The 25,714-nt window shown below is 38.7% G+C and overlaps 1 protein-coding gene and 1 long non-coding RNA gene across 3 annotated transcripts in view; both read left to right on the top strand.

The window, feature by feature from the left end:
* The first annotated feature begins 464 nt into the window (after positions 1-464).
* The window catches only part of LOC127509475 (Fc receptor-like protein 5), a 102,109-nt gene continuing 76,859 nt past the window's right edge, over positions 465-25,714 (top strand). The window contains exons 1-7 of the mRNA XM_051888266.1: positions 465-536; positions 1,409-1,444; positions 1,847-1,981; positions 2,617-2,787; positions 2,865-3,167; positions 3,398-3,640; positions 6,575-6,817. Of these exons, the coding sequence (XP_051744226.1) occupies positions 506-536; positions 1,409-1,444; positions 1,847-1,981; positions 2,617-2,787; positions 2,865-3,167; positions 3,398-3,640; positions 6,575-6,817 (1,162 nt within the window). The 5' untranslated portion in view covers positions 465-505. The remainder of the gene's footprint in view (positions 537-1,408; positions 1,445-1,846; positions 1,982-2,616; positions 2,788-2,864; positions 3,168-3,397; positions 3,641-6,574; positions 6,818-25,714) is intronic.
* Positions 21,761-24,690, top strand: LOC127509482 (uncharacterized). Of its 2 annotated transcripts, XR_007929241.1 has the most exons (4): positions 21,761-22,735; positions 22,843-22,929; positions 23,046-23,111; positions 23,535-24,690. It is a non-coding gene; the product is annotated as an uncharacterized LOC127509482 (long non-coding RNA). The 2 variants fall into 2 exon arrangements; XR_007929242.1 differs by lacking the exon at positions 23,535-24,690 and having other exon boundaries at positions 23,015-23,512.

Genomic DNA, 25,714 nt, shown 5'->3' with positions numbered 1-25,714 from the left:
GTTTTTATCAAAAACCTTAATTTCTTTTCGACTGAAGAAAGAAGGACATGGACATCTTGGATGACATGGGGGTGAGTACATTTTCAGGAAATTTTTATTTGAAAGTGAACTACTCCTTTAATGAATTACAGTTACTGGATTTTTGTATCCTGATTACGTAACCTGGGTACAAATATATCAGCGCCAAACTCAACACCTTACTGTCAGAGGCCTGATAGAATATAAATAGATAGAGATGAGCTTATAGTTGTGGTTTGGTTTGTTCTATTTCAGCTCAGAGGCATTAACCAGTGTGGAGGAACAGCAGTCCTTCACCAGTTTCTGCTTCTTAACTTTAAAAAGTTATGAATACAGCTAAGACCCATTCTTACAATAAAGATCCATCAAAGCATTGTTTCCTTTTCCTTCTCCATTAAACAGAAAAAGAATAGGTAGGTAGGTATCAGGAAGTCTTGAGGCTTTAACTCAGTCTGTGTCTTTAACCGTCTGTCATTATTCAGTCAGTATGGAGCTCAGTCAACTTCCTCTTGTGCTCTGTGAGTATTATTTTCAGTGGATGTTAACTGATCATATTATGAATAGGATTGAACAGGTTCAAGTGATTAATTAGTGTTCTTAGATTTTGTTTTTTCTTTTCATGTTGCTCTCAGTGTTTCAGATCCAGCTCTAGTTCATGATATATGAGTGAAAGACGAGCTTGAGAGAGGAAGTGTGCAGTTAGAGCTGTTTGTGAAAGAGAAATGAGCTCTGTTGTGTTTGAGTCAGTCTGTTTGTTCAATCACTCTTTGTAATAGTGTTTGTTGAATCAGTTCTGTTGGTTTGTTTTGTACGGTTTGCTGTTCATGAAGTAGATATTCACTAGTGTGTGTGTACATTTCTGTGTTGTGAAGCTAAAGAACATGTAAAAGTGAAATTATGGTGTTTCACAAGTAAAGTAAAAATATGCATTTATAAAATGCCTAAAGTATAACACAAAGTTGATCAACTCCATGTTCAATAATTGTTAGATCTTCCTGTATTTGGCTGAGCTGTCGTTTGGCTGGCTGTATTAGATGTCTCTAATGCATAAATTAAGTAAGCTTGAGCAGAGATCTTGTGAGGAGAAGAATTTACTGAATGTAGCAGTTTATCACAGATCTTTAACAGTGATATTATTCAGTCTTCAGAGAATCTGAATCCACATTTCTGTCTGTGGGACAGACCTTTATACCTAAAGCTAATTTACAAACAGAAGACGTCACAGAGACCCATAAGAGAAACACAGCCGGTTCCCTCACGGGAGGAACTAAGATCCCACAGAAACTCTCAATGGATGAGCTTGATGATCTTTACCAGGAACATTTAAAAATACACATAATCATCACATCATTCATGAGTTTTTTTGTTTGTTTGTTTTTTGTGTTTTTAGTGCTGATTTCAAACATCCACTCAGGACACACTGAAGGTGAGTGAGTTTGATTCATAAATTTCATCACAAATGGGTGATTCTGTTACAAATCAGGGTATGGATTCACAAAACATCATTCTTAAAAATCACCGTAAATTAAAGTTAGGATAACCTCCAACCTGTCTTAAATCCCCAAAGGAACATTCTTACGAACTTCCTAGAAATAATACTAAGAACTTTCTTAACTTCTTTCTTAAGAAGATTTTTGTGAATCGACCCCAGCGGTGAAAAAGAGTGTCATGATTATAAATACAGCTTTTTAAACAAGTTATATAAATTATTCATGTGTTGTGAACTAGTAAAACCACACAGACAGTGCTTTGAGCTCAAGGCTTCTAATTACTCCGGGTTTGAACCCCACATAGGGTGATCTCTGCACCTTTCATTTTTCTATTTCAGTTAAAGTCCAGTTAAGTGTTTCTCCTCAGAAGTGGTTGACTGAAGGAGATCCAGTGACTCTGATCTGTGAGGTTAAAGGCTCCTCTACAGGCTGGACATTCAGCTGGTTCACTGAAACTGTAACTGACTCATCAGGTCAGTAATGTGCTTCATGTTGTATCATCTGAATTAGCTGATTTTATTCAAGTCTGAAATATTAATATTTCTGAATCCAAACAATAGAGACAGGGTATTTAGACTTGTATTGTTCCCGGGTGCAAGAATTCTAAGAGTAAATGTGTACAATCAGTGACAATAAACCTCTGTTATCTGACTGTCCATGGGTGAGGATACAAAAATGCAGAAGTATACTCTGTAGTTTTCACAAAAGGCCTCCTGATGTCAAAAGGCTCATATGTTAAATGCGTCATCTGGCAGACTTTTACTGACAAATAAATATGAATAACTCTGTCCAGGAAACACGGAGAATGAGTAAACCATTGGTTCCCAAACCTGTCCTGAAGGACCCCCAGCACTGCACATTTTGGATGTCATCTAACACACCTGATTCAACTCATCAGTTCATTGGTAGAGACTGCAAGATCTGAAGTAGGTGTGTCAGATAAGGGTGTATACAAAATGTGCAGTGCTGGGGGTCCTTCAGGACAGGTTTGGGAACCACTGGAGTAAACTGTTCATTAACATATACTACCAACATTGTAACAATTCAAAGCAGGTTGAAATTGGCAAAGTTCTACTTCATGAAATCTACACATTCTCTTATTTTACAGACTTCAAAGATCGTTATAAGCTGCTCTCAGACAGCAGCAGAGGAGCTGGAGGAAAATACACTGTCAGTTCTGCTACTGTAAATCACACTGGAGTTTATGTGTGTGGAGCAGAGAGAGAAAAAACAGCCTATAAATCATTGTACAGCAACACACAACCACTGTGGGTCACTGGTGAGTTCATGCAGAACTTAAACGATTGGTTAAACTTTAATAAAGAAAATTGTTATGCTTAAATCTAAAAATTTTAGCTGTAATTGTCTTGTCAGGTGTTTCTCCTCCAGTCTCTCTGATCATCAGTCCCAGCAGAACTCAACACTTCAAATTAGTCTCTCTCTCTCTGAGCTGTGAGGACCAGAGTAACTCTGATGGATGGACAGTCAGAAGATACACAGACAGTTGGGGTTGGCTGGAAGATTGTTCATTATCACGCTGGGGATCACAAACAGGATCTACATGTACAATCAGCTCCACCATCCCAGAGGACACTGGAGTGTACTGGTGTCAGTCTGAATCTGGAGAGAAATATCATCCTGTTAATATCACTGTACAAAGTGAGTCTGTGTTTCTGTATTTCTTCATTTCACTGGCAGTTTACAGTCAATGCATGAAGCAGGTTGATTTAACAACAGGAAGCATCAATGGGCAAAAAACAAACAAACAAAAAACTTAATGCACAAGTTGTAATAAAAATCTAGTTTTGTCAGAAAATATAAAAATCTATTTTTTGTTCAAATAATCGTACTCTTTATGCAATCAGCACATGTTTCCTGTGTTTCTGTAGCTGCTGTGATTCTGGAGAGTCCTGTTCATCCTGTGACTGAAGGAGATACTCTGACTCTACGCTGTTTATATCAGTTTCCACCCCCATCAATCCTCAGAGCTGATTTCTATAAAGATGGATCACTTATCCAGAATCAAACTACAGAGATGATCATCTCTACTGTCTCAAAGTCACATGAGGGTTTCTACTACTGCAAACACCCAGAGAGAGGAGAGTCGCCCAAGAGCTGGATCTCAGTCAGAGGTGAGAGTCAATGAAACTGTGAGCTGATTTATGTCTTCATATGCCCTCGTTCAGATATAGTTCATGATAAAGTGCAGTGATGCAGTTACACTGACAGTATCAGGTGAGTTTGACCATCTCTTCATAAACACACACAAGTTTATCATGTTATTAATGAGAGATTTGCTGCTTCACATTAAGATACTTTTTTTTTTTTTTTAACCAAAATTGTCTCACATGATCTTCAAATCAAATCTCAAAGTTGGCAGAATTTTTGGATTTTTCACATCCATTACCAAATAACAGACTAAAAAGTAGTCATGATGTATCTCAATTTTTCTTACTGAATTTTATTTTATTTTTTGCATTTTACATCTTTGAATACATCTAAACAAGTTGTCAAATAGACGCTATGTTTATTAGTCACATATTTCAGTTCTAAATATCTACAGTATCTCACAGAAGTGAGTACACCCCTCACATTTTTGTAAATATTTGTTTTTTATATCTTTTCATGTGACAACAGTGAAGAAATGACACTTTGCTACAATGTAAAGTAGCGAGTGTACAGCTCAGACCATGTCCTGTGGTCTGATGAGACCAAGATAAACTTATTTGGTTCAGATGGTGTCAAGTGTGTGTGGCGGCAACCAGGTGAGGAGTACAAAGACAAGTGTGTCTTGCCTACAGTCAAGCATGGTGGTGGGAGTGTCATGGTCTGAGTGCTGCCGGCACTGGGGAGCTACAGTTCGTTGAGGGAAGCATAAATGCCAACATGTACTGTGACATACTGAAGCAGAGCATGATCCCCTCCCTTCGGAGACTGGGCCGCAGGGCAGTATTCCAACATGATAACGACCCCAAACACACCTCCAAGATGACCACTGCCTTGCTAAAGAAGCTGAGGGTAAAGGTGATGTTGGGCATCCTCTAACATCCACGAGCTCCGTGATGTTGTCATGGAGGAGTGGAAGAGGACTCCAGTGGCAACCTGTGAAGCTCTGGTGAACTCCATGCCCAAGAGGGTTAAGGCAGTGCTGGAAAATAATGGTGGCCACACAAAATATTGACACTTTGGGCCCAGTTTGGACATTTTCACTTAGGGGTGTACTCACTTTTGTGGCCAGTGGTTTAGATATTAATTGCTGTGTGTTGAGTTATTTTGAGGGGACAGCAAATTTACACTGTTATACAAGCTGTACACTCACTACTTTACTTTGTAACAAAGTGTCATTTCTTCAGTGTTGTCACATGAAAAGATATAATAAAATATTTACAAAAAAGTGAGGGGTGTACTCACTTCTGTGAGATACTGTACATTCTCTCCCAAAAAAAAACTTCATTCTGTGACACAACAACAGTAGTATTTGTAAAATTATTGTGGGTTTGCTTGTCGATCATGACACTCGCTGTGAGAAATGCTGCAAGCGGAGTGATACAAACAGTGAAACGGTTCCCATGGTGATACTGGTAGAATATCTGGAAAAGGCTTTCAGCCAATCAGATTCGAGAAGCAGAACGAACTGACAAAATAATTTTCTGCCTTTATAACTTCTCATAATTTTTAAGGCCTATATATAAAGTACAGTGGGTACGGAAAGTATTCAGACCCCCTTAAATTTTTCACTCTTTGTTATATTGCAGCCATTTGCTAAAATCATTTAAGTTCATTTTTTTCCTCATTAATGTACACACAGCACCCTATATTGACAGAAAAACACAGAATTGTTGACATTTTTGCAGATTTATTAAAAAAGAAAAACTGAAATATCACATGGTCCTAAGTATTCAGACCCTTTGCTCAGTATTTAGTAGAAACACCCTTTTGATCTAATACAGCCATGAGTCTTTTTGGAAAAGGTGCAACAAGTTTTTCACACCTGGATTTGGGGATCCTCTGCCATTCCTCCTTGCAGATCCTCTCCAGTTCTGTCAGGTTGGATGGTAAACGTTGGTGGACAGCCATTTTTAGGTCTCTCCAGAGATGCTCAATTGGGTTTAAGTCAGGGCTCTGGCTGGGCCATTCAAGAACAGTCACAGAGTTGTTGTGAAGCCACTCTTTCGATATTTTAGCCGTGTGCTTAGGGTCATTGTCTTGTTGGAAGGTAAACCTTCGGCCCAGTCTGAGGTCCTGAGCACTCTGGAGAAGGTTTTCGTCCAGGATATCCCTGTACTTGGCCGCATTCATCTTTCCCTCGTTTGCAACCAGTCGTCCTGTCCCTGCAGCTGAAAAACACCCCCACAGCATGATGCTGCCACCACCATGCTTCACTGTTGGGACTGTATTGGACAGGTGATGAGCAGTGCCTGGTTTTCTCCACACATACCGCTTAGAATTAAGGCCAAAAAGTTCTATCTTGGTCTCATCAGACCAGAGAATCTTATTTCTCACCATCTTGGAGTCCTCCATGCGGGCTTTCATGTGTCTTGCACTGAGGAGAGGCTTCCGTCGGGCCACTCTGCCATAAAGTCCCGACTGGTGGAGGGCTGCAGTGATGGTTGAATTTCTACAACTTTCTCCCATCTCCCGACTGCATCTCTGGAGCTCAGCCACAGTGATCTTTGGGTTCTTCTTTACCTCTCTCACCATGGCTCTTCTCCCCCGATAGCTCAGTTTGGCCGGACGGCCAGCTCTAGGAAGGGTTCTGGTCATCCCAAACGTCTTCCATTTAAGGATTATGGAGGCCACTGTGCTTGTAGGAACCTTAAGTGCAGCAGAAATTTTTTTGTAACCTTGGCCAGATCTGTGCCTTGCCACAATTCTGTCTCTGAGCTCTTCAGGCAGTTCCTTTGACCTCATGATTCTCATTTGCTCTGACATGCACTGTGAGCTGTGAGGTCTTATATAGACAGGTGTGTGGCTTTCCTAATCAAGTCCAATCAGTATAATCAAACACAGCTGGACTCAAATGAAGGTGTAGAACCATCTCAAGGATGTTTCCTGTATTTCTGTAGCTGCTGTGATTCTGGAGAGTCCTGTTCATCCTGTGACTGAAGGAGATAGTCTGACTCTACGCTGTTTATATCAACATAGAAACCCTTCAATCCTCAGAGCTGATTTCTATAAAGATGGATCACTCATCCAGAATCAAACTACAGAGATGATCATCTCTACTGTCTCAAAGTCACATGAGGGTTTCTACTACTGCAAACACCCAGAGAGAGGAGAGTCGCTCAAGAGCTGGATCTCAGTCAGAGGTGAGAGTCAATGAAACTGTGAGCTGATTTTTGTCTTCATATGCCCTCGTTCAGATATAGTTCATGATAAAGTGCTTGTGTGTCTCTTTTTCAATGTCTCATTCAGTCTCTCAGATCTCTGTCCTCAACATACTCAGTTCTGTACTGGCAGCTTGTCCATATCTGCTTGTGACAGTCGTGCTGATTTACAAATGCTGCAGAATAAGAGGTAAAATATATGACTGACTTATTAGAAGTCATAATCATCATTATATTTAATTGACCAACAAATCAGTCAAAATAATCATTAATATTATGTGATGTCACGTTCGGCTTTGATCACTGAGGGTTTGTTCTTTGTAAAGCTGCTTCAAAAACAATGTTGTGAAAACTGCTTTACAAATACTGAATTGTCAAATTTGGTTAAATTAATATACTTACACCCCTTTTATACCTGTATGTAGAGTCGTCCAGGCTACTTTATCAAAAACAACAAATGTTACCCAGAATGCATTGTTTTCTATGGTATATTAATGTTTTAATGGAAAACGGTATGTTACTGTTAGAATTTGGGGTAACGCTTTAGATTACAGCCCGGAAAGTACTGCATAATTACAATAAATTTACAGCGTAACTTTCGATAATTATAGGGTACCTACAAAGTAAGTACTTGTAAGTATAGGGGAACAATATGTAAAGTCTTGGGAATAAAGGGGTAACAACCAGGAACATAACAAATTATTTATACTGTAAGTATTTTAGAACTAAGGGGTACTTATACTATTATGATAGACATCAATCTTATGTTTGGGAGCAATTTAGTGAGAAAGTGCTCTGATTAAGTTATTTCAAGGCAAGTAGAAAGAACTATTGCAATCTTTTTTAATACATGGGGAAATATGCTTTTGTTTCATGTAGTTACAGGGTAAGTATTATATTGCGGGCCGTAAATTAAAGTGGTGCTTGTTACCCTGTAAATACATGAAACAAGAGTGTAAGTAATAATAAAAAAAAAAAAAAAAAAAAACACAAACAATCTGATATCACTGACTCCGAAACATTTATTTGAAAAACATCTTAATTAAAAACAGGTCTACAACACTTATTATTCATTTATTCATTTTTTTTTAAATCAACTTTTCATTTCAAATTCTAAAGTCCTGACAGAAAGTAACACGTTTTGTCCTTTTTTGGTTGTTGTTGTTGCTCTTGCTTGGGTCCTCCTCCTCTTGTTTCTTAATTGATGAATCTTAAGGAGGAATCCCATTAAAAGAAAATACAGTACACCCACCGATGCTGCTGTAAAGACGAGGCGAATACGGAAATCCACAATGCAATAGGCTTTAATAGACAATCCAGGAAAGTGCTCAGCATCACACATATAAAAACAACAACAACAACAACAACAACAACAACAATGGACAGGGAGTGCTAGGAGTGAGTCCAACTTAAAGGGAGTGCTGACGAGGAACAACAGGTGCAGGGAATCCGGGGAGAAGGCGGGAAGACTGATGATGGGAGTGAAGACAGGTGCGCGGAACAGGAGGATTCTGGGAAATGGAGTTCGGGTAACATTACCTCCCCCTCCCCGGAAGGCATGTCCTCACGCCTCAGATGAAACAGCGGGGAGGGGGGGGTGGGCGCCCTGGAGACCTACAGGCAGGTGCGGGGGGTGCTGGCGGGTGCGGAGGTCTCCAGGGCGGTACTAGGTCCTCGGCCGTCATGGCGGGTCTGAAGCCGTGAGCGGCCACGGCGGGTCTGGAGCCAGGGATGGCCACGGCGGGTCTGGAGCCAGGGATGGCCACGGCGGGTCTGGAGCTGTGGACGGCCATGGCGGGTCTGGAGCCAGGGATGACCACGGCGGGTCAGGAGCTGTAGGCGGCCGAGACGGGTCAGGAGCTGTAGGCGGCCGAGACGGGTCAGAGGCCGTGGTTGGCCATGGCAGGTCTCCGAGCCCACCCCCATCTTTCCCACCCACGGATACCCTTCCCCCCCAAAAAAAATTCTTTGGGAGACTCAAGGGTTCAAAGGGCTCGTGGGCTACTGGAGTGGGTTCAGCTGCGGTTGGGGCGGGCTCGGAGGTGGCGGCTGGAGCTGGAGCGGGCTCGTGACAGGCTGGAGCGGGCTTATGACAGGCTGGAGCGGGGCCTGGAAATGGGGTCCAGTTCATCCCCTCAAATTCAATTAAAAGCCCCACTGGAACTGGAGCGGGCTCAACGGCAGGAAACTCAGGGAACTTGGGCTGCACGGGGGCAGAAAACTCAGGGAACTTGGACTGCACGGGGCAGAAAACTCAGGGAACTTGGACTGCACGGGGGCAGAAAACTCAGGGAACCTGGGTTGCACGGAGGCAAAAGACTCAGGAAACTTGGGCTGCTCGGAGGCAGAAAACTCAGGAAACTTGGGCTGCACGGGGGCAGAAAACTCAGGGAACTTGGACGGCTTGGTCTTCCTCCTCCTTCTCTTTGGTCGTCTGGACCCAGCAGAGGGTTGTGGATCTGGCAGGACACCGGGGAAAAGCTCACTGGAGGGGCATGCGGAGGAAGATGGAGACTGACGAACTGGCCAGGCCGCCCGTGTTTCTGGAGGAATTGGACGAGAATTGCACGCTATATCCGGGACCTCTTCGATAAAAAACAAAATCAAATTAATGGTATCGACTAAGGATAAGTGGTCGGCAGGTTCATCAAAACGGATCGTGCTCTCGTCCAGCCCCTCCAGAAAAAGGCAGTTTAAACAAGCATCTGGCCAATTCGTCACATAGGCCAACTCAACAAACTCCTCCACATACCTCTCCAGCGAACGACCGTCCTGAAGCAGTCCAATGAGGCGATCCGCGGCAGAAACAGGCGTGGGAGGCATGGGAGAAGTAGGAGCCTCGGAGACTATGAACAATCCCATCTTGATAGTGGATCTCCAGCGGTTTGGTCCGTTGTTCTGTCACCGATGCTGCTGTAAAGACGAGGCGAATATGGAAATCCACAATGCAATAGGCTTTAATAGACAACCCAGGAAAGTGCTCAGCATCACACGTATAAGACGACAACAACAACGGACAGGGAGTGCTAGGAGTGAGTCCAACTTAAAGGGAGTACTGACGAGGAACAACAGGTGCAGGGAATCCGGGGAGAAGGCGGGAAGACTGATGATGGGAGTGAAGACAGGTGCGCGGAACACGAGGATTCTGGGAAATGGAGTTCAGGACAGACGTGGATGTAACAAGGCTATTTGCTATTTGCTTCCGAAGAAACTGTCACCAGCGCCTGCATGAGAGTCGACTTTGCGTTCGATGAAGCATATTGTAATGAGCAATGTGAAGCTTTCATGACGTTCTCGCCGGAGATTCATGTGAAACTCGCGCGAGAACTGCCGTCTCTGTTATTCTGTCTTGTTTGTTTCTCGTTATCATTATCTGTTATTCTGTGTATTTTGTTGTAAGCATTAATAAAATAAATAAATAAAAAAAACAAAAAAAAAAACTGACGGCATCCGACATCTGAGTGACTTTTCGCGTGAGTTTCTCGGCACGGTTACGTCACGCTTCAAGTTACATCAAGCACGAACTCTCAACCCTCTCATGCAAGGGCAGGTGACAGTTGGTTGAAAGTTTAAAATTTTAAAATATTTGGTATTTTTCTTACAAATATGTATCGTTTCACTTCAGAAGACATTGATTCATCCATTGGGGTCGTATGGATTACTGTTGTTATTGCTGTATGTGCTGTTTGATGCTCCGACTTTTAGGAACACATGAGCTTGCATTATAAAGCGTTCCCAGATATGATTTATTTTTTAAAAAACCTTTGTTTGTGTTCATCTTAAGAAGGAAAGTCGTATACATCTCAGATGGCACGAGGGTAAAAGATGAGTAAACGGTGAGCACATATCTGGGTGTACTGTATTTTCTTTTAATACAGAATAGCAAATGACATGGGATTCCCTCTTAAGATTCATCAGTGGAAAGAAAGAAAAAGAAGAAGAGGAACAAGAGGAGGAAACCAAGCAAGAGAAACGAATAAGAAGTGTTGTAACTTAAAATCTGTTTTGAAATAAGTTGTTTTTCAAATAAAGGTTTCAGAGTGATAACAGATTGTTTGCGTTTTTTTAATTACTTACCCTGTAACTATATGAAACAAGAGTGTAACAAGCACCACTTTAATTTACGGCCCGCAATGTCATACTTACCCTGTAACTACATGAAACAAAAGCATATTTCCCCATGTATTAAAAAAGATTGCAATAGTTCTTTCTACTTGCTTTGAAACAACTTAGTCAGTGCACTTTCTCGCTAAATTGCTCCCAAACATAAGATTGTTGTCTATCATAATAGTATAAGTACCCCTTAGTTCTAAAATACTTACAGTATAAATAATTTGTTATGTTCCTGGTTGTTACACCTTTATTCCCAAGACTTTACATATTGTTCCCTTTATACTTACATGTTCTTACTTTATAGGTACACTATAATTATCGAAAGTTATGCTGTAAATTCGTTGTAATTACGCAGTACTTTCCGGGCTGTAATCTAAAGCGTTACCGAATTTGGCCATTTTTTTACATCACAGTTTTAGTGTACTTCCATTATCAGCATATTTCAATAGCTTTTCAGTATTCATTTATAAGTGAAAGTTTAATATTTTTATTTTGTTCTGCTTTATATAATACATTGCCATCCTTTACAATGTAAGGCTTGTGTGATATTTGCATGTTTCACATTATAACCACATGAACACAGTCATTTATAATATATTCCTTATTTTAGTGTAATTCTCCTGACTTGTGTTGCTGCAACATTTCATATTTTAAATGTTTGATTACTTTTTTAATAAAGAAACAGCCTTTTTAAAATATTCTGCTGTCACATAAAAGCAGAAGAATCATGACCTCTGACTGTAATGAATCAAGTTTTAATCTCTCAACAATTCTTGATCATGCATTTCTATTGTACAGATTTCACACACAATGATTTTTTACGTCTTGTGGTTCAGACTGGCGTGTGAAACTGTTACATACTAGTGTTCACATGAGAACTGTTGGTTGTGTGACGTTGTGATGGTTTTTAACGCAACTGAACATGAACACATGGTGTCAAGTGCTGAATATGTGTGGAGAGTTGTGAAACACAAGAATAGTTTTATTAGTTCTTTAAAACTGTTTAGAAAAGGGTGTTGCAGAATAAAACAAGATCTACTGACGTGAGCTTCTCTTCACACCATGTTCTCTCTCTACAGCACTTCCTCTTTCACTCTCAGTCTCTCAGTTAAATGAGTCTTTCTACAATTTAGGGTACATGTCACGTCCATCAATGATAATTATGTCTTTTCTAATCATTTTCTTCTCAAATAAAAATATATTTTATCTATTAAGGGAAAGCAGATAATCTAAGGCCCACCACCATGCCATGATCCAGGTCCGGTTCCCCTTTACAGGCCTGACCCTCCATCCTTCCTCCTGGACATCTGTGTTCTGGTTTATGTTCAGTTATGTTCGGGTAGGGTGTCTGGAGTCATCCTTAGAGGGGCAAATGTCATTTCTGTTTTGGGTTTTGTTCCATGATGGTTCCTTTGTTTCCTGGTTTTGTCATGTGATTCCCTTATCCCATCATGTGCTTCCCTAGTCTCATGTGTCATGTTTTGATTGGTTCCCTTGATTTATATGTCACGTTCTTTGGTTCATTGTGTTCAGGTGTTTCATGTTAGTCATTAGTTCATGTGTATATATAGCCCTCATGTTTCCATTGTTTCTTTTGCCTAGCGTTGTTCATGTAACCCGCTGTTGGTGAGTTCTGTTGTGGTTCATGTTCAAGTCATTGTTCTGTTTTCTTGTATTGATTTCACTCTTTGTAATAAACTGCAAGGGTTCATCTTCATCTTGTCTCCAGTGGACTCATTCCAGACAGATAGAGCTGTGCCTGTCAGTGTTTAAAACAGGAACTGATGTGGTTTCAAAGAAGGGCAGGTCTGTCAGATCAGTTGAGGAGAAAATGTTAAAACCCAGTGGTGAAGTTTCTGAGACCTCAGACAGCGAAAACTTCTGTGTTGTCTGTATGAAGCCATTTGGCAACTCAAAGCCAAAGGATGTGTGGGTAAAATGTGTATTGTGCAGTTTCTGGCCCCCCAAACCTGAACTCAATGGTGAACCACATTAATTTGTCACCACTGTGACTCTGATTGACAATATTCACACATAGACACATAAACATGACTGTTTTCTTCTTAGACCTACATGTTCTTTCCACAGGTACACTGGAGTGTATATTAAGCATAAATACTGTTAATGAAGTTTTCTTGTAGATTAATTTACTCACATGCACACACTCCTGAGTCAAACAGAAAGTGGATTATGGTCAGTCACAGAGAGAGAGATTGTGTGGGATTGTTCCTTTGGATTGTTTCAATAAACCTGTTTTTGAATCATTGTATGGTGTTTTTGCTTCTTTTGTTTAATTGTTACATCTTGCTCCGTAGTAAACTCTAACAAAGGCACACAATGTCTTTGACATCAACTCAAATCTCATATTCTTGCAGAGTTTTGAATTGGTGCCTTTTGTAGTAAACAAATGTGTGTACTTTTTATAAAAGTTCAAGCACTCTAGCTCAAAACTTCAGTGAGTTACAGCTGCTGAACCAAAAGGTGTTACATCCCAGTGGTGTGCGGTGGTGTTTTAAAATGAGGCAAAGTCCTCAAAACATTTTTTATATAATGTATATCAAATGTACATTTATGTCCATTATTCTTAATTTTCTTGGTTAAATATTATATAAAAAAGAGAGACCAAATACAATTTTACATATCTTGCAATAACTAGACTTATGTAATGTTCTATTTATTAAAACCAAGAATACATTTCATCAAGTTAGTGTTTTATGTATGTTTACATTTATTCCAAAATAATAACTAAAACAGTAACAATTTAAACAATATATTATATGGGAGCTAATGTTCAGCTTTTCTTTTTAACAGTCAGCTTTTTTCAGCTTGTACAAACTGGTCACAGACACGAAGATGTACCTTTAATTTCCCCAAGCTGACTGCTCACTAAAAACTCCCACAGTCATGGGAGAATCTCTCGCCGGTGAATCCACCTGTGGACTTCTTCTTCCCAGATCTGAGATCAGATCAGATCAGATCTTTGCTGATGGAATCAACTCTAAAGCCCACTTTAATGGGTCGAGTCAGCGACCGAGGAAGCGAGGGAGAAGAGGTGGGGTACGTGAAAGATTGAGAAAGAAACGCTGGTGCAAGACTGTTGTCGTGAGAGAGAAACTATGTAAAGTTTTTTACATTGAGATGGACATTGAGGACATTGAGATGCTCACGGTATCCCTCCGGCCTCATTATCTGCCTAGAGAGTTTCCCCAAATATTTGTGTCTGTGGTGTACATGCACCCAAAGCCGAATGTGAACTTGGCTATGGAGTATATTGAGAAGAGTTTTATGAAATATCAGTCACTATCCCCGGATGCTCCGACTTTTATCATGGGTGATTTTAATAATTGTATATTGGAAAAATTGGTAAAGAACATGTATGGGTATGTCACGTGTCCAACTAGGTATGAAAGGACATTGGACCAATGCTATGGCTCTAAGGGAGCATACAAAGCTTCTCTATTACCTCCTATGAGTTCGTCAGATCATAATTGTATTCATCTAATTCCATGTTATACTACTGAACTGAAGAGGGGAAAAGTTGAAACGAAAACTGTGAAATCTTGGACTGATGATGCTATTGAGAGCTTACGAGGATATTTTGATTGTACCTTATGGAATGTTTTTATGGATTCATCTGCTGATATTGATGAGCTTAATGATGTGGTTAGTTCCTGGGTAACTTATTGTGTTGACTCTGTCATTCCTGAAAAAGTTGTGGAGATATATCCAAAGAGTAAGCCATAGGTGAGCACCAATCTTAAAGGTCTGTTGATTAAGAAAAGACCGGCTTTTCAACGAGGGGATTTGCTTGAAGTTAAAAATGTACAGAAATTAATTAGACAAGAAATTAGGACAGCAAAAATACGTTATAAGGAAAAAGTGGAGATTAAATTAAGAACAAACTGTATGGGCTCAGTATGGGATAGTCTTAAATTAATGACGGGCCTAAATAATGGATGTAGAAAACAAGTGAAAGTAACCGGTTATGAGCGAGATAGTGCCCTTGCAGAGGATTTTAATACATTTTATGCTAGATTTGAAGAGCAGAATGGTGGCATAAGGCATGAGTTCTATAACTCCTCTCAAGAGGGAAGTTTATTTGTTTCTTTTAATGTAGAAAATGTAGTTAATCTTTTTAAACAATGTAAAATTAAAGTGAGTCCTGGTCTGGATGGAATAAGTGGTAGGGTCCTGAAACAGTGTGCAGAAGAATTGGGTACAATCTTCACTTATATTTTTAATTGGTCTTTTGAGGTTCAGTATGTACCAAAACTTTGGAAACAGTCGATCATTATTCCAGTAGCAAAAAATAATTGTCCTAAAGGCTTGACAGATTATAGACCTGTCTCATTGACCTCACTTGTAATGAATGTGTTTGAGAAATTAGTAAAAGAGGTATTATTGGAAAAAACTAAAACAATTCTCGACCCGATGCAATTTGTCTACAGGGCGGGGAGAGGTGTGCAGGATGCAACACTGACCTTATTGGACCTGTTGTATAAACATCTGGAGGGTAGTAGTAACCATGCAAGGCTATTATTTGTAGATTTTTCGTCTGCGTTCAACACGATTCGACCAGGCTTGTTGGTTCACAAGCTTAGGTCGAGTTTTGGTGTGGATGCAAGAATGGCCGCTTGGTTACTAGATTTCCTTACAAATAGGTCTCAGAGGGTAAGAATTAATGGCATTCTGTCAGGCCCTTTAATTACATCTATTGGCTCCCCACAGGGGTGTGCACTTTCTCCTCTCCTCTATATCCTATACACAAATGAGTGTCATAGTCAGCTTGAGAATCGGTACATTCTTAAGTTTACAGTTATTGTAAGTTTGTTGGTTGGTGAGGAGAGGGAACACGGGCCTATTGTCGAGTATTTTGCAAACTGGTGTCGAGAGGCTGGTCTACTTCTGAATGCTGAGAAAACCAAGGACATGTGCATTGACCTGTGGCGAAATCAGACAGCAGCTCCATGTACTATTGTCGATAATCATTTGATTGAATTGGTCGAAAGTTATAAGTATCTAGGTACTATTATCAATAATAAACTAAATTTTGCAGAGAATACTGATAGATTGTGTATGATGAGCCAACAAAGACTTTATTGTTTGCGGTAACTAGCTAAATTTAATATTGATAGGACATTGATGACTGCTTTTTATAAGGCATATATTGAATCGATTTTAACCTTTTCATTGATTTGTTGGTTTGACTCTTTAAAGGTCAAACAGAAGAATTCTCTATCAAAGGTTTTAAATAACTGCCGTAAAGTATTGGGTGTGAAATTGCTTGGGTTGTCAGATTTGTTTGATATTCAGGTGATAAAGAAAGCGCATCACATCATATCTGACACATCTCACCCTCTTTATGATTCATTTCAGACCCTCCCCTCAGGATCTTTGTATAGGGTCCCTCTAGCTAAGACAAACAGATTTAAATTTTCGTTTGCTCCATATGCTATCACTTTGCTTAATTCAAATAGGAAGAGGTAGTTTTTTTTTTTTTTTTTGTGCTATTAATATTGTGTATTTGTCTGTCTTGTACGTGGTGCTATCATGCTGTAGAACAAATTGCCCCTAAGGGGGACAATAAAGTTTTACAATACAATACAATACAATACAATACAGTCATGTTTTCAGGCCATTTCAAGTTTTAATTTGATGTGATATAAAGTGGTGAAACTTACTTTTTAATTAGTCTTCCCATTAATGCCATCAATAGACTTGTTTGACTTGAAGCAGCGCTGCACAGACCGATCGGTGTATGATGTCAAAGTACCGCGAGAGTGATTCAAAAGCATAAGGAGACGTTTGTTCTCCAATCGCTCTCGCGGTACTTTGACGTCATACACTGATCAGTCTGTGCAGCGCCGATGCATCTCAAACAATCCAACCCTTTCCATTGACTTTGTATTGTGTGAAGCTGCCTCCTTGTCATTTCTTGCTTCTAACAAAAGACAGAACAATGCCTAAAAGCTGCTGTGTTGACAGGGTGTACAGCAAACAAGCTAAAAAACCCAGAACTAAGTTAAGTCAGAACAATGTTTTATTGAAAATGTTTGGTTACCATTATGGTGAACAGTGTTTACTTTGGTTGGGCTACTGACCTTTGATTTTTTTTAGTATTAGTTCTTTTGGCTGCTGTAATGTGTTAAGACATGTTTGCTATAGTTACTTTTTTTTTATAGGGTTACTTTTTGATGATGATTTTATCATCATGTAACAGCCTGTTTCATTAATCTAATCACTGATATGATTGTAACCTGAAGGTTGTGGGTTCGAGTCTCAATACCAGCAGGAAATGAATAGTGCATTTTTCCTCTCAAATTACCCACAACTGAGGTGCCCTTAAGCAAAGTTTCAAAATGTCTGATCTGTGGCAAGAAAATATTGTTGGTGTAAATTGTTTTTCTCTTTGATAACAATATCACCTGATCATCTTTGTTTCTCGTTTCCTTTGCAACATTATGTGTTTTGGTCAACACTGTGACAAAAAACACAAACTGACATTTAAAAAAAACAAAGTGTCAAACTGCCCAACTAATAATTATTATTACAATAAAAATTCGTCAAAGTATAGTTTCCTTTTCCTTCTCCATTAAACACAAAAGAATATTAATTCTCAAAATGGCGAACTGCTGCTCTTCAGTTTGATACTGAATGAGTCCTGAAAACATTTCAGTATAATCTTGTGTGACATTTTTTGAAAACATGTTACAAGATTATCAACATTATCAGAAGGTTTTCTGTAACACATGAGGTACATTTGTATGTATTTAATCTGTCATTATGTTCCTAAAGATCTGACTGTAGATATCAGGAAGTCTTGAGGCTTTAACTCAGTCTGTGTCTTTAACCGTCTGTCATTATTCAGTCAGTATGGAGCTCAGTCAACTTCCTCTTGTGCTCTGTGAGTATTATTTTCAGTGGATGTTAACTGCTCATATTATGAATATGATTGAACAGGTTCAAGTGATTATTTAGTGTTCTTTGATTATTTTTTTCTTCTTTTCATGCTGCTCTCAGTGTTTCAGATCCAGCTCTAGTTCATGATATATGAGTGAAAGACGATCTTGAGAGATGTAGTGTGCGGTTAGAGCTGTTTGTGAAAGAGAAATGAACTCTGTTGTGTTTGAGTCAGTCTGTTTGTTCAGTCACTCTTTGTAATAGTGTTTGTTGAATCAGTTCTGTTGGTTTGTTTTGTACAGTTTGCTGTCCATGAAGTAGATATTCACTAGTTAGTCTTCAGTAGATGTTCACTAGTATGCAGTTAGTAAGAGTTTATCTTTAATAAGACTTGTATCATGTTGAAATTATGATGTTTCACAAGCAAAGGAAGAATATGCATTTATAAAATGCCATAATACAAAGTTGATCAGCTCCATGTTCAATAATTGTTAGATCTTCCTGTATTTGGCTGAGCGGTCGTTTGGGTGGCTTGTTAATGTATTAGATTTCTCTAATGCATAAAATAAGTAAGCTTGACCAGAGATCTTGTGAGGAGGAGAATTTACTGAAGGTAGCAGTTTAGCACAGATCTTTAGCAATGATGTTAGCCTGTCCCCTGCTAACAGATTTTTGTTATGAGAACATTCTCCAAATATTCAGTGTTGGTTCTGGGAACATAAAAAATGTCCAGTTTTCTTGATGTTAGAGGAATGTGTTTTAAAAGGTATGATGTTCCTCAAACGTTCTTTCAACTTAATTTTGATGAACAATTCAACATACTAGGATCGTTGATTTTGTAACATTCCAAGAACATAGAAATGTCCAGTTTCCTTAATGTTACTAGAATGTTATTTAAAGGTTAGTTTGATGTTCCTGAAACATTCTTTCAATCATTCAAAAACCTGCTGTGAACAAGCACTGAAAGAAAGAGAAATAAGATCAACTTTTGTGTTTTAACAGTCCAATGACTGCATTAAAGTGGTTAAAACAACTAGAATAAAGTAATAAACCAATTTGATAAACATCATTAGTAACACTGAAGTGATTTGTGTAAGATTGTCCAAATCTGTTTGGAAGTTGAGACACACTTAGACATCAACACTCATCATACAAACTTCAACAATGGTGACAATCAAAACATAATTCAGCAACATAATTTATTCATGGTGCAATGCATGCTGGGAGCCATGAATGTTTTGTATGTTGGCATGAAACGTCACCATTGTTGTGTTGCATATGGCGAATGTTGATGTCTGTGAGTATATAAATGGCACAAAACATGTTTTGAACAAAAATGTAACAACGATAGTGTTTTTTATACACTCACAGACATCAACATTCAGCATCTGAAACACATCAGTGGTGTTACAAATGATCTTTATCACATCAGCTGAGTTTAATACCATTCAATAATGCTCCAACTTTAATGCAGTCATTTGACCATTAAAACAGACATGTTGATCTGCTTTATCAATGCAGAAATGTTTTCTGAAATTGCCTACAATTGCTGAAAAAGAAGCAACTTAACAAAAGTCAAGGGTCAAGAGCCCAAATAAAGCAAACACTGATCACCATGATAGTGATGTCAAACTGAACATCTAAACCTCTGTTAATCCTCAATAAGAACTGCTGTAGATGTCTGACAGACAAAATACATATAATCTTTCATCAGTTTTTTTTTTTTTTAACTTTTGTATTTTTAGTGCTGATTTCAAACATCTACTCTGGACACACTGAAGGTGAGTGAATTTGATTAATAAATTATTATTAATAAAATTATTCTTCACTGCTATTTTCTTCTTATTTTCTAACTTAAGAAAAAAAAAGAAGAATATTTTGTATTCCAAAAAACTTTTAATATTACTTTTAATGCTAAATCCTATTTTTTTCTTAATAAAAAATTTAAGAATGAATGAATGAGTCATTTATATAGAACAGTGGTGTCCAAACTCGGTCCTGGAGGACCACTGTCCAGCAGAGTTTAGCTCCAACTTGCCGTAACACACCTGCCTGAAGGTTTTAATATGCCTGGTAAGACCTTGATTAGATGGTTCAGGTGTGTTTAATTGGGGTTGGAGCTAAACTCTGCAGGACAGTGGTCCTCCAGGAGCAGGATTGGACACCCCTATGTACTGCTGTACATCCAAAGCACTTTACAATATCAGGGAGTTTCTCCTCATCCACCACCAGTGTTCAGCATCCACATGAATCATGTGACGGAAGCCACAGAATAACAGCACCAGTGGTAGAGGTGTAGCGGTTCACAAATGTCATGGTTCGGTTCGATACATTTTTGATACAGAAAAAGAAAGAAATGCCAGAGAAATGTCCTTGATTTTTACAGTGTTTTTTTATTTATTAAAACTAACATCATAAAGCATGATCTTTTTATACTTTGAACAATGATGGAGCTATATTTGACTCATCTTCTGGGGTGTCTCTTTAGCAACATATAAAACAAAAACAGCTCCTTATAAAAAAAAAATGAAATGTAATATTGTAGTAGCTATAAACAAATACAAAGATACAAAAATACAAAGTTTTAATATGGAACTCAGTTTTACACAATTTTTAAGTTTTAAACAACCTCTCGCTAGGGATAGAGGTTCCAGGCACAGCCAAGTAATGCCGTGCCAACATGGCAAAATGAGGGTATAAGTGCTCATGGGTTTTCCACCATTTCAGTGGATCTGCATCCAGGGGAATACAGTCCACTGCCCTGAACAATTTCACCTCCTCCTCTGCCACTTTGGCCACAGACTTGGTGCTTGGCTCTATATTCCTGGCATTGTCAGTAGTCACAGGAATAGTTACATTAGCTCGCTCCCACTTCCACACATCCACCAACCCTTTGGCCAAATCCTCAGACATGTGACTCTCAAGGTGGTGTGTCTGAAGAACATGGCTTTTCTTCTCCCATAATGTGCCGTGTTACAGTCAGGTAGCTTTGTGTAGCCCTTCACGTCCCGCCGTCTGCTGTCAGAGCAACCGCTGGTGCTTCGGCCAATTGGTTCTCTATGTGGGCTTTTGTTTTTTGTTTTTCGTAAAAAGCAGGAAATACGGTCTGGCTGAAATGGGCTCGTGAAAGAATAGTGTAACAGGGCTCAATTACATTAAGCATGTTCTTAAAACCTGCGTTTTCCTCTACAGAGTAAGATCTCATATCCACGGCTATAAATGCACCAATCGCCGCTGTGATGTCTTTTGCCCTGTTTGAATGAGTTGGAAATGCCTGCCGAAATGCTGCAGGGATAGTCTGTAGCACGTGTGTTTCTTCTTGTTTTCATCTAGTTATCTAAAACTTTTAGCCAATGCCAGGATCCAACAATGTGTGTTCTGTTTATCTTCTGCATGTGTGCACATATACACAGACGCACATCTGTCTCGTGTCTCGACCATTAACGCAGCAAGCCATATTATTTTATAATTCTATAAAATAATCCCGAAAAAAGCACAAACACGGCTGAGATGCCAAATTCAGCGGCTGGAATTAGCTGAGGTGATGGCTCACAGACAGCAGCGGCAATCCACCTGTCACTCAAGTGACCACGCCCTTATGCAGAACTTTAAGGCTTAATATAATTTAAACGGATGAGTTATAAAAAAATTCACCCCCCTCAGAGTTGTCATGAAGGGCAAAATTAGCAGTATAGACCAAAACCACAATTTGTAGCTGTAAAAATTTTTTTTTCTGCTGTAAAATTGAGTAGCATCTGCCTGCACAACCGGAGGCTGCATTTTCAGGACCGCAGTCCTAGGACCGCATTTCTAGGACCCTATATGTTTAGTGACAACGTCGCCACCTACCGAATTACAGGACCAGTGACCGCATATTTTTCTGGAAGATGGACGATATTCAGAGTGTGAGTATCAAATGTGAATCAATTTTTATTTGTTTAACATTAAAAACAATTGTGATGCATTTAATTGCGAAGTGAAGTGATCGTGAGTTGCTAAATAGTCTTGAAATAACTTTATAGCCATCATATATTAGCTTATCATGCTGTGAAACGAATTGTTAGCATATTCGTTTAACAAAACTGTAGCACGACTAGCAAGCTTGTGTTGACTTAGTGACTATGGTATGATTAATAATCCTAGCCAGTACAATAAACTGTAGCACTTTATGCATTGTTTTTCCACTTTAAGTAAGTTAAAATAATCTTAATGTTTTAAATGTCACGTGCGTGCTCACTGTCAGCCTGCCCAGGTCAAAAAATACTATATTTCTATAGTTATGTTACCACAGCAACTATAGAATTACCACAATAAATTAATTCAAGTACTTTACTATAGTATGGTTAAAAAAAAACTATAGTATTTACTATAAATTACTATAGTATTTTTTCACCTGGGCATGTTTACCCCACTATACATGTTATGAGCATGTCTCTTCATTTTGACATTGTTTTTATAATGTTGATTGAAGCATTTGACATTTTTAATAGACATAACAGAGAGGCCATCATAATAATTGACTGTTAAAATACCACATGTTAGATTGTGTCACGTACTGTGTTCTCTATAAGTGATTTCAGTGCAGGCAATATATGACAAAAGAATAATAAATAAATTGGTCAAGTACTAGGCTTAGGCCTAATTTATGTCTATTTATTTATATGAAATGAACTTAAAATGTTTTATTTGACCAATTGGACTCTCTCTTTTTCAAGAAACACATAACAATCCAAGAAGGAAGATCCTTTCCTGGACTAAAGAGATGCACTACATGCTGCAAGGAGTTCCTCTGCCCGTTCTGCAGTTCTGCTTTGTTTCACCCAACAAAGTTGAGCAAAGTGAAATCCCGTTTGGAGAGCCATTTCAAACACACAGTTCTCTATGAAAGTAACATTTTCAAATGTTCTTTTGGGAAATGCAATGTTATGATTAATTTAAATTGACCTCAATTCCTAGATCTGTGTATATTTCAATGAACATTTTTCTTTTGATAGACCATCATATATGGCCTGTCTGTGCTGCAGAATTTCTCTGTGGGATGTTGAGAAGGCCTTCTTCTCTGGTCCGGATTATCATCACAGGTAAGAGTAGAAAATGTTTTTTTTTTTTTTACACAGTGTCCAGTGTATCATTTTTTAAGCATTAACAGTATTTCTGTTAACCCAGCAGTGATCATGTTCTCCATTTACTATTTCAGTGAAGTGTAAGAATTTAATAGAGTGAGAGAGAAACAATTGAGAAAAGAGGGGAGAACATCCAATTGGTAGGTAGTGCTGCTGCATACAGATTGTGAATCTGGGCTTTAAATATTCAAAGATCAGGAAAAGTCATGTCAATAACATGTTACTTCTATTCAGATCTCTTGCATCTCTCTCTATTTATTTATTTTTTCTCAGTTCAGATGGGCTTTATTGACATGAAAGTTTTATTTTCTTGAGAACCTTTGTTCCCACAGCATCAAAATAAAATGTTTCCAAATCTTCGAACAGTATGCAATAACAGTAATATGAACATTAATTGGTATGAAGATTGACATGATTATTTTTGTATCATATATAATGTGTGTGCTCTGTGTTCACTAAGATCTTTTAAATATTGAACATGTTTAACTAAATGTTCCTTATTTCATTCACTTCTCTCTCTCTCTCTCTCTCTCTCTCTCTCTCTCTCTCTCTCTCTCTCTTAGGAGTCAGTGAAGACGTCACTTAAGTTCTTTCTGTGTGGTTCACGTCATGAACAAATTTGTTGTTGTGTGTTCAACTGTTGTAATATATTATTTTATAAAATATACACAATCTTAAATATACCCCCAGAGTCATCCTTGTGTCTTCCCTCTGTACTTGAAAATGTGGTTTATCTGAATGAAAAGGCTATACCTTGATTCCTTGTTTATTTTACTTGATGACTTTACTAGATTATGCTAGTTAGTCACAATAATTAATCAACATTCAGCTCTTGGCAACCAGGTTTATTTGCAAGAATGAAAGTAGTATTTGGGTATTATAAACCTTTTAAAAACTCTAATTAGTTAGAATTGGGTGGAAATACTGCCTTGGTGGCACTTTTTTCGGTTATCCAATACTAGGGTCCTGGAAATGCGGTCCTGGCACTGTGGTCCTGAAAGTGCAGCTTCCGGTATTGCAGACGGATAATATTGGTAAAATTGGCAATTTTAACATGTGGGTCAGTGAGATTCTGCTCTCTTTTGGAGCCTGTCCCTAGCTGCCAGTCAATGAATTGCAGTTTAAGTCACTTCCGTATTGGCTTCAAGAGAAACTGGGGGAGGTTGCTGCTTGTTACACCCTGAACCAGTGGCTCAACACAAACCAGCTATAGGTGGAGAGGAGAGAGAGTATTCATAGTCCTGAAAAGAATGTTCTTAAAAATAATCATCAATAACTTCTTAAAGTTAGGATAACCTCCAACCTGTCTTAAATCCACAAAGGAACATTCTTACGAACTTCTTGGAAATATTTCTTAAGACGATTTTTGTGAATCCAGCCCCAGCAGTGAAAAAGAATGTCATGATTATAAATACAGCTTTTTGCAAATGCAAAATGCAAATGTCTTCAGAAATAGCGTAGTGCATGGCCAAAATTTGTTATGAAGAATATAGAAAAATAAAGCATCTTTTGACATTTACTTTGTCTTGAATATTAATAACACCACCTACAGACACCACCTGAACTACAACAACAATTTTCAACACTTTGGTATCTGATACTGTGTGTCTCTTTGACTGCTGGTGTAGATGAAGGTGGTGTGAAAACCTGGTTTGACCTCAGAGCTTCTAACCTAAAGGATGTGGGTTTGAATCCCACATAGGGTGATCTTTGCACCTTTCATTTTTCTATTTCAGATAAAGTCCAGTTAAGTGTTTCTCCTCAGAAGTGGTTGACTGAAGGAGATCCAGTGACTCTGATCTGTGAGGTTAAAGGCAATTCTACAGGCTGGACATTCAGCTGGTTCACTGAAACTGAAACTGTCTCATCAGGTCAGTAATGTGCTTCATGTTGTATCATCTGAATTAGCTGATTTTATTCAAGAACAATAGAGACAGGGTATTTAGACTTGTATTGTTCCCGGGTGCAAGAATTCAAAGAGTAAACGTTTAGCAGGAGTGAGTTACAATCACTGATAATAAACCTCTGTTGATCCGACTGTCCATGGGTGAGGATACAAAAATGATGAAGTATACTCTGTACTTTTCACAAAAGCCCTGCACAGAAAAATCTCATTAACTTCAACACTGCTTCAATGTTACTTTTAACACCCTGTAGTGTGGACACATATGTACACTGAGGGGTGTTAATTTAACACTGGGGATTTTGCTGTGTATGTCAAAAGTCTCATATGTAAAATGTGTCATCCAGCGGCCTTTTGCTGACAAATAAATATGAACAACTCTGTACAGGAAACAGAGAATGAGTAAACACTGTTCATTTACATGTACTATACATTATAACAATTCAAAGCAGGTTCAAACCACTTTAAGGTGAAATCTACACATTCTCTTATTTTACAGGGAGCAGCAATCATTATCAGCTGCTCTCAGATAGCAGCAGAGGAGCTGGAGGAAAATACACCGTCAGTTCTGCTGCTGCAAACCACACTGGAGTTTATGTGTGTGGAGCAGAGAGAGAAAAAACAGCCTATATAACATACAGCAACAGACAACCACTGTGGGTCACTGGTGAGTTCAAACAGAATTTAAACGATTGGTTAAACTTTAATAAAGAAAATTGTTATGCTGAAATCTGAAAAATTATAGCTGTAATTGTCTTGTCAGGTGTTTCTCCTCGAGTCTCTCTGATCATCAGTCCCAGCAGAACTCAACACTTCTCAGATGTCTCTCTCTCTCTGAGC

This window comes from Ctenopharyngodon idella, chromosome 3 (assembly GCF_019924925.1).
Source record: "Ctenopharyngodon idella isolate HZGC_01 chromosome 3, HZGC01, whole genome shotgun sequence".
Lineage (NCBI taxonomy): Eukaryota > Metazoa > Chordata > Actinopteri > Cypriniformes > Xenocyprididae > Ctenopharyngodon > Ctenopharyngodon idella.
The sequence above is the reverse complement of the archived record's forward strand: the minus strand, read 5'-3'. Positions and strand labels throughout refer to the sequence as shown.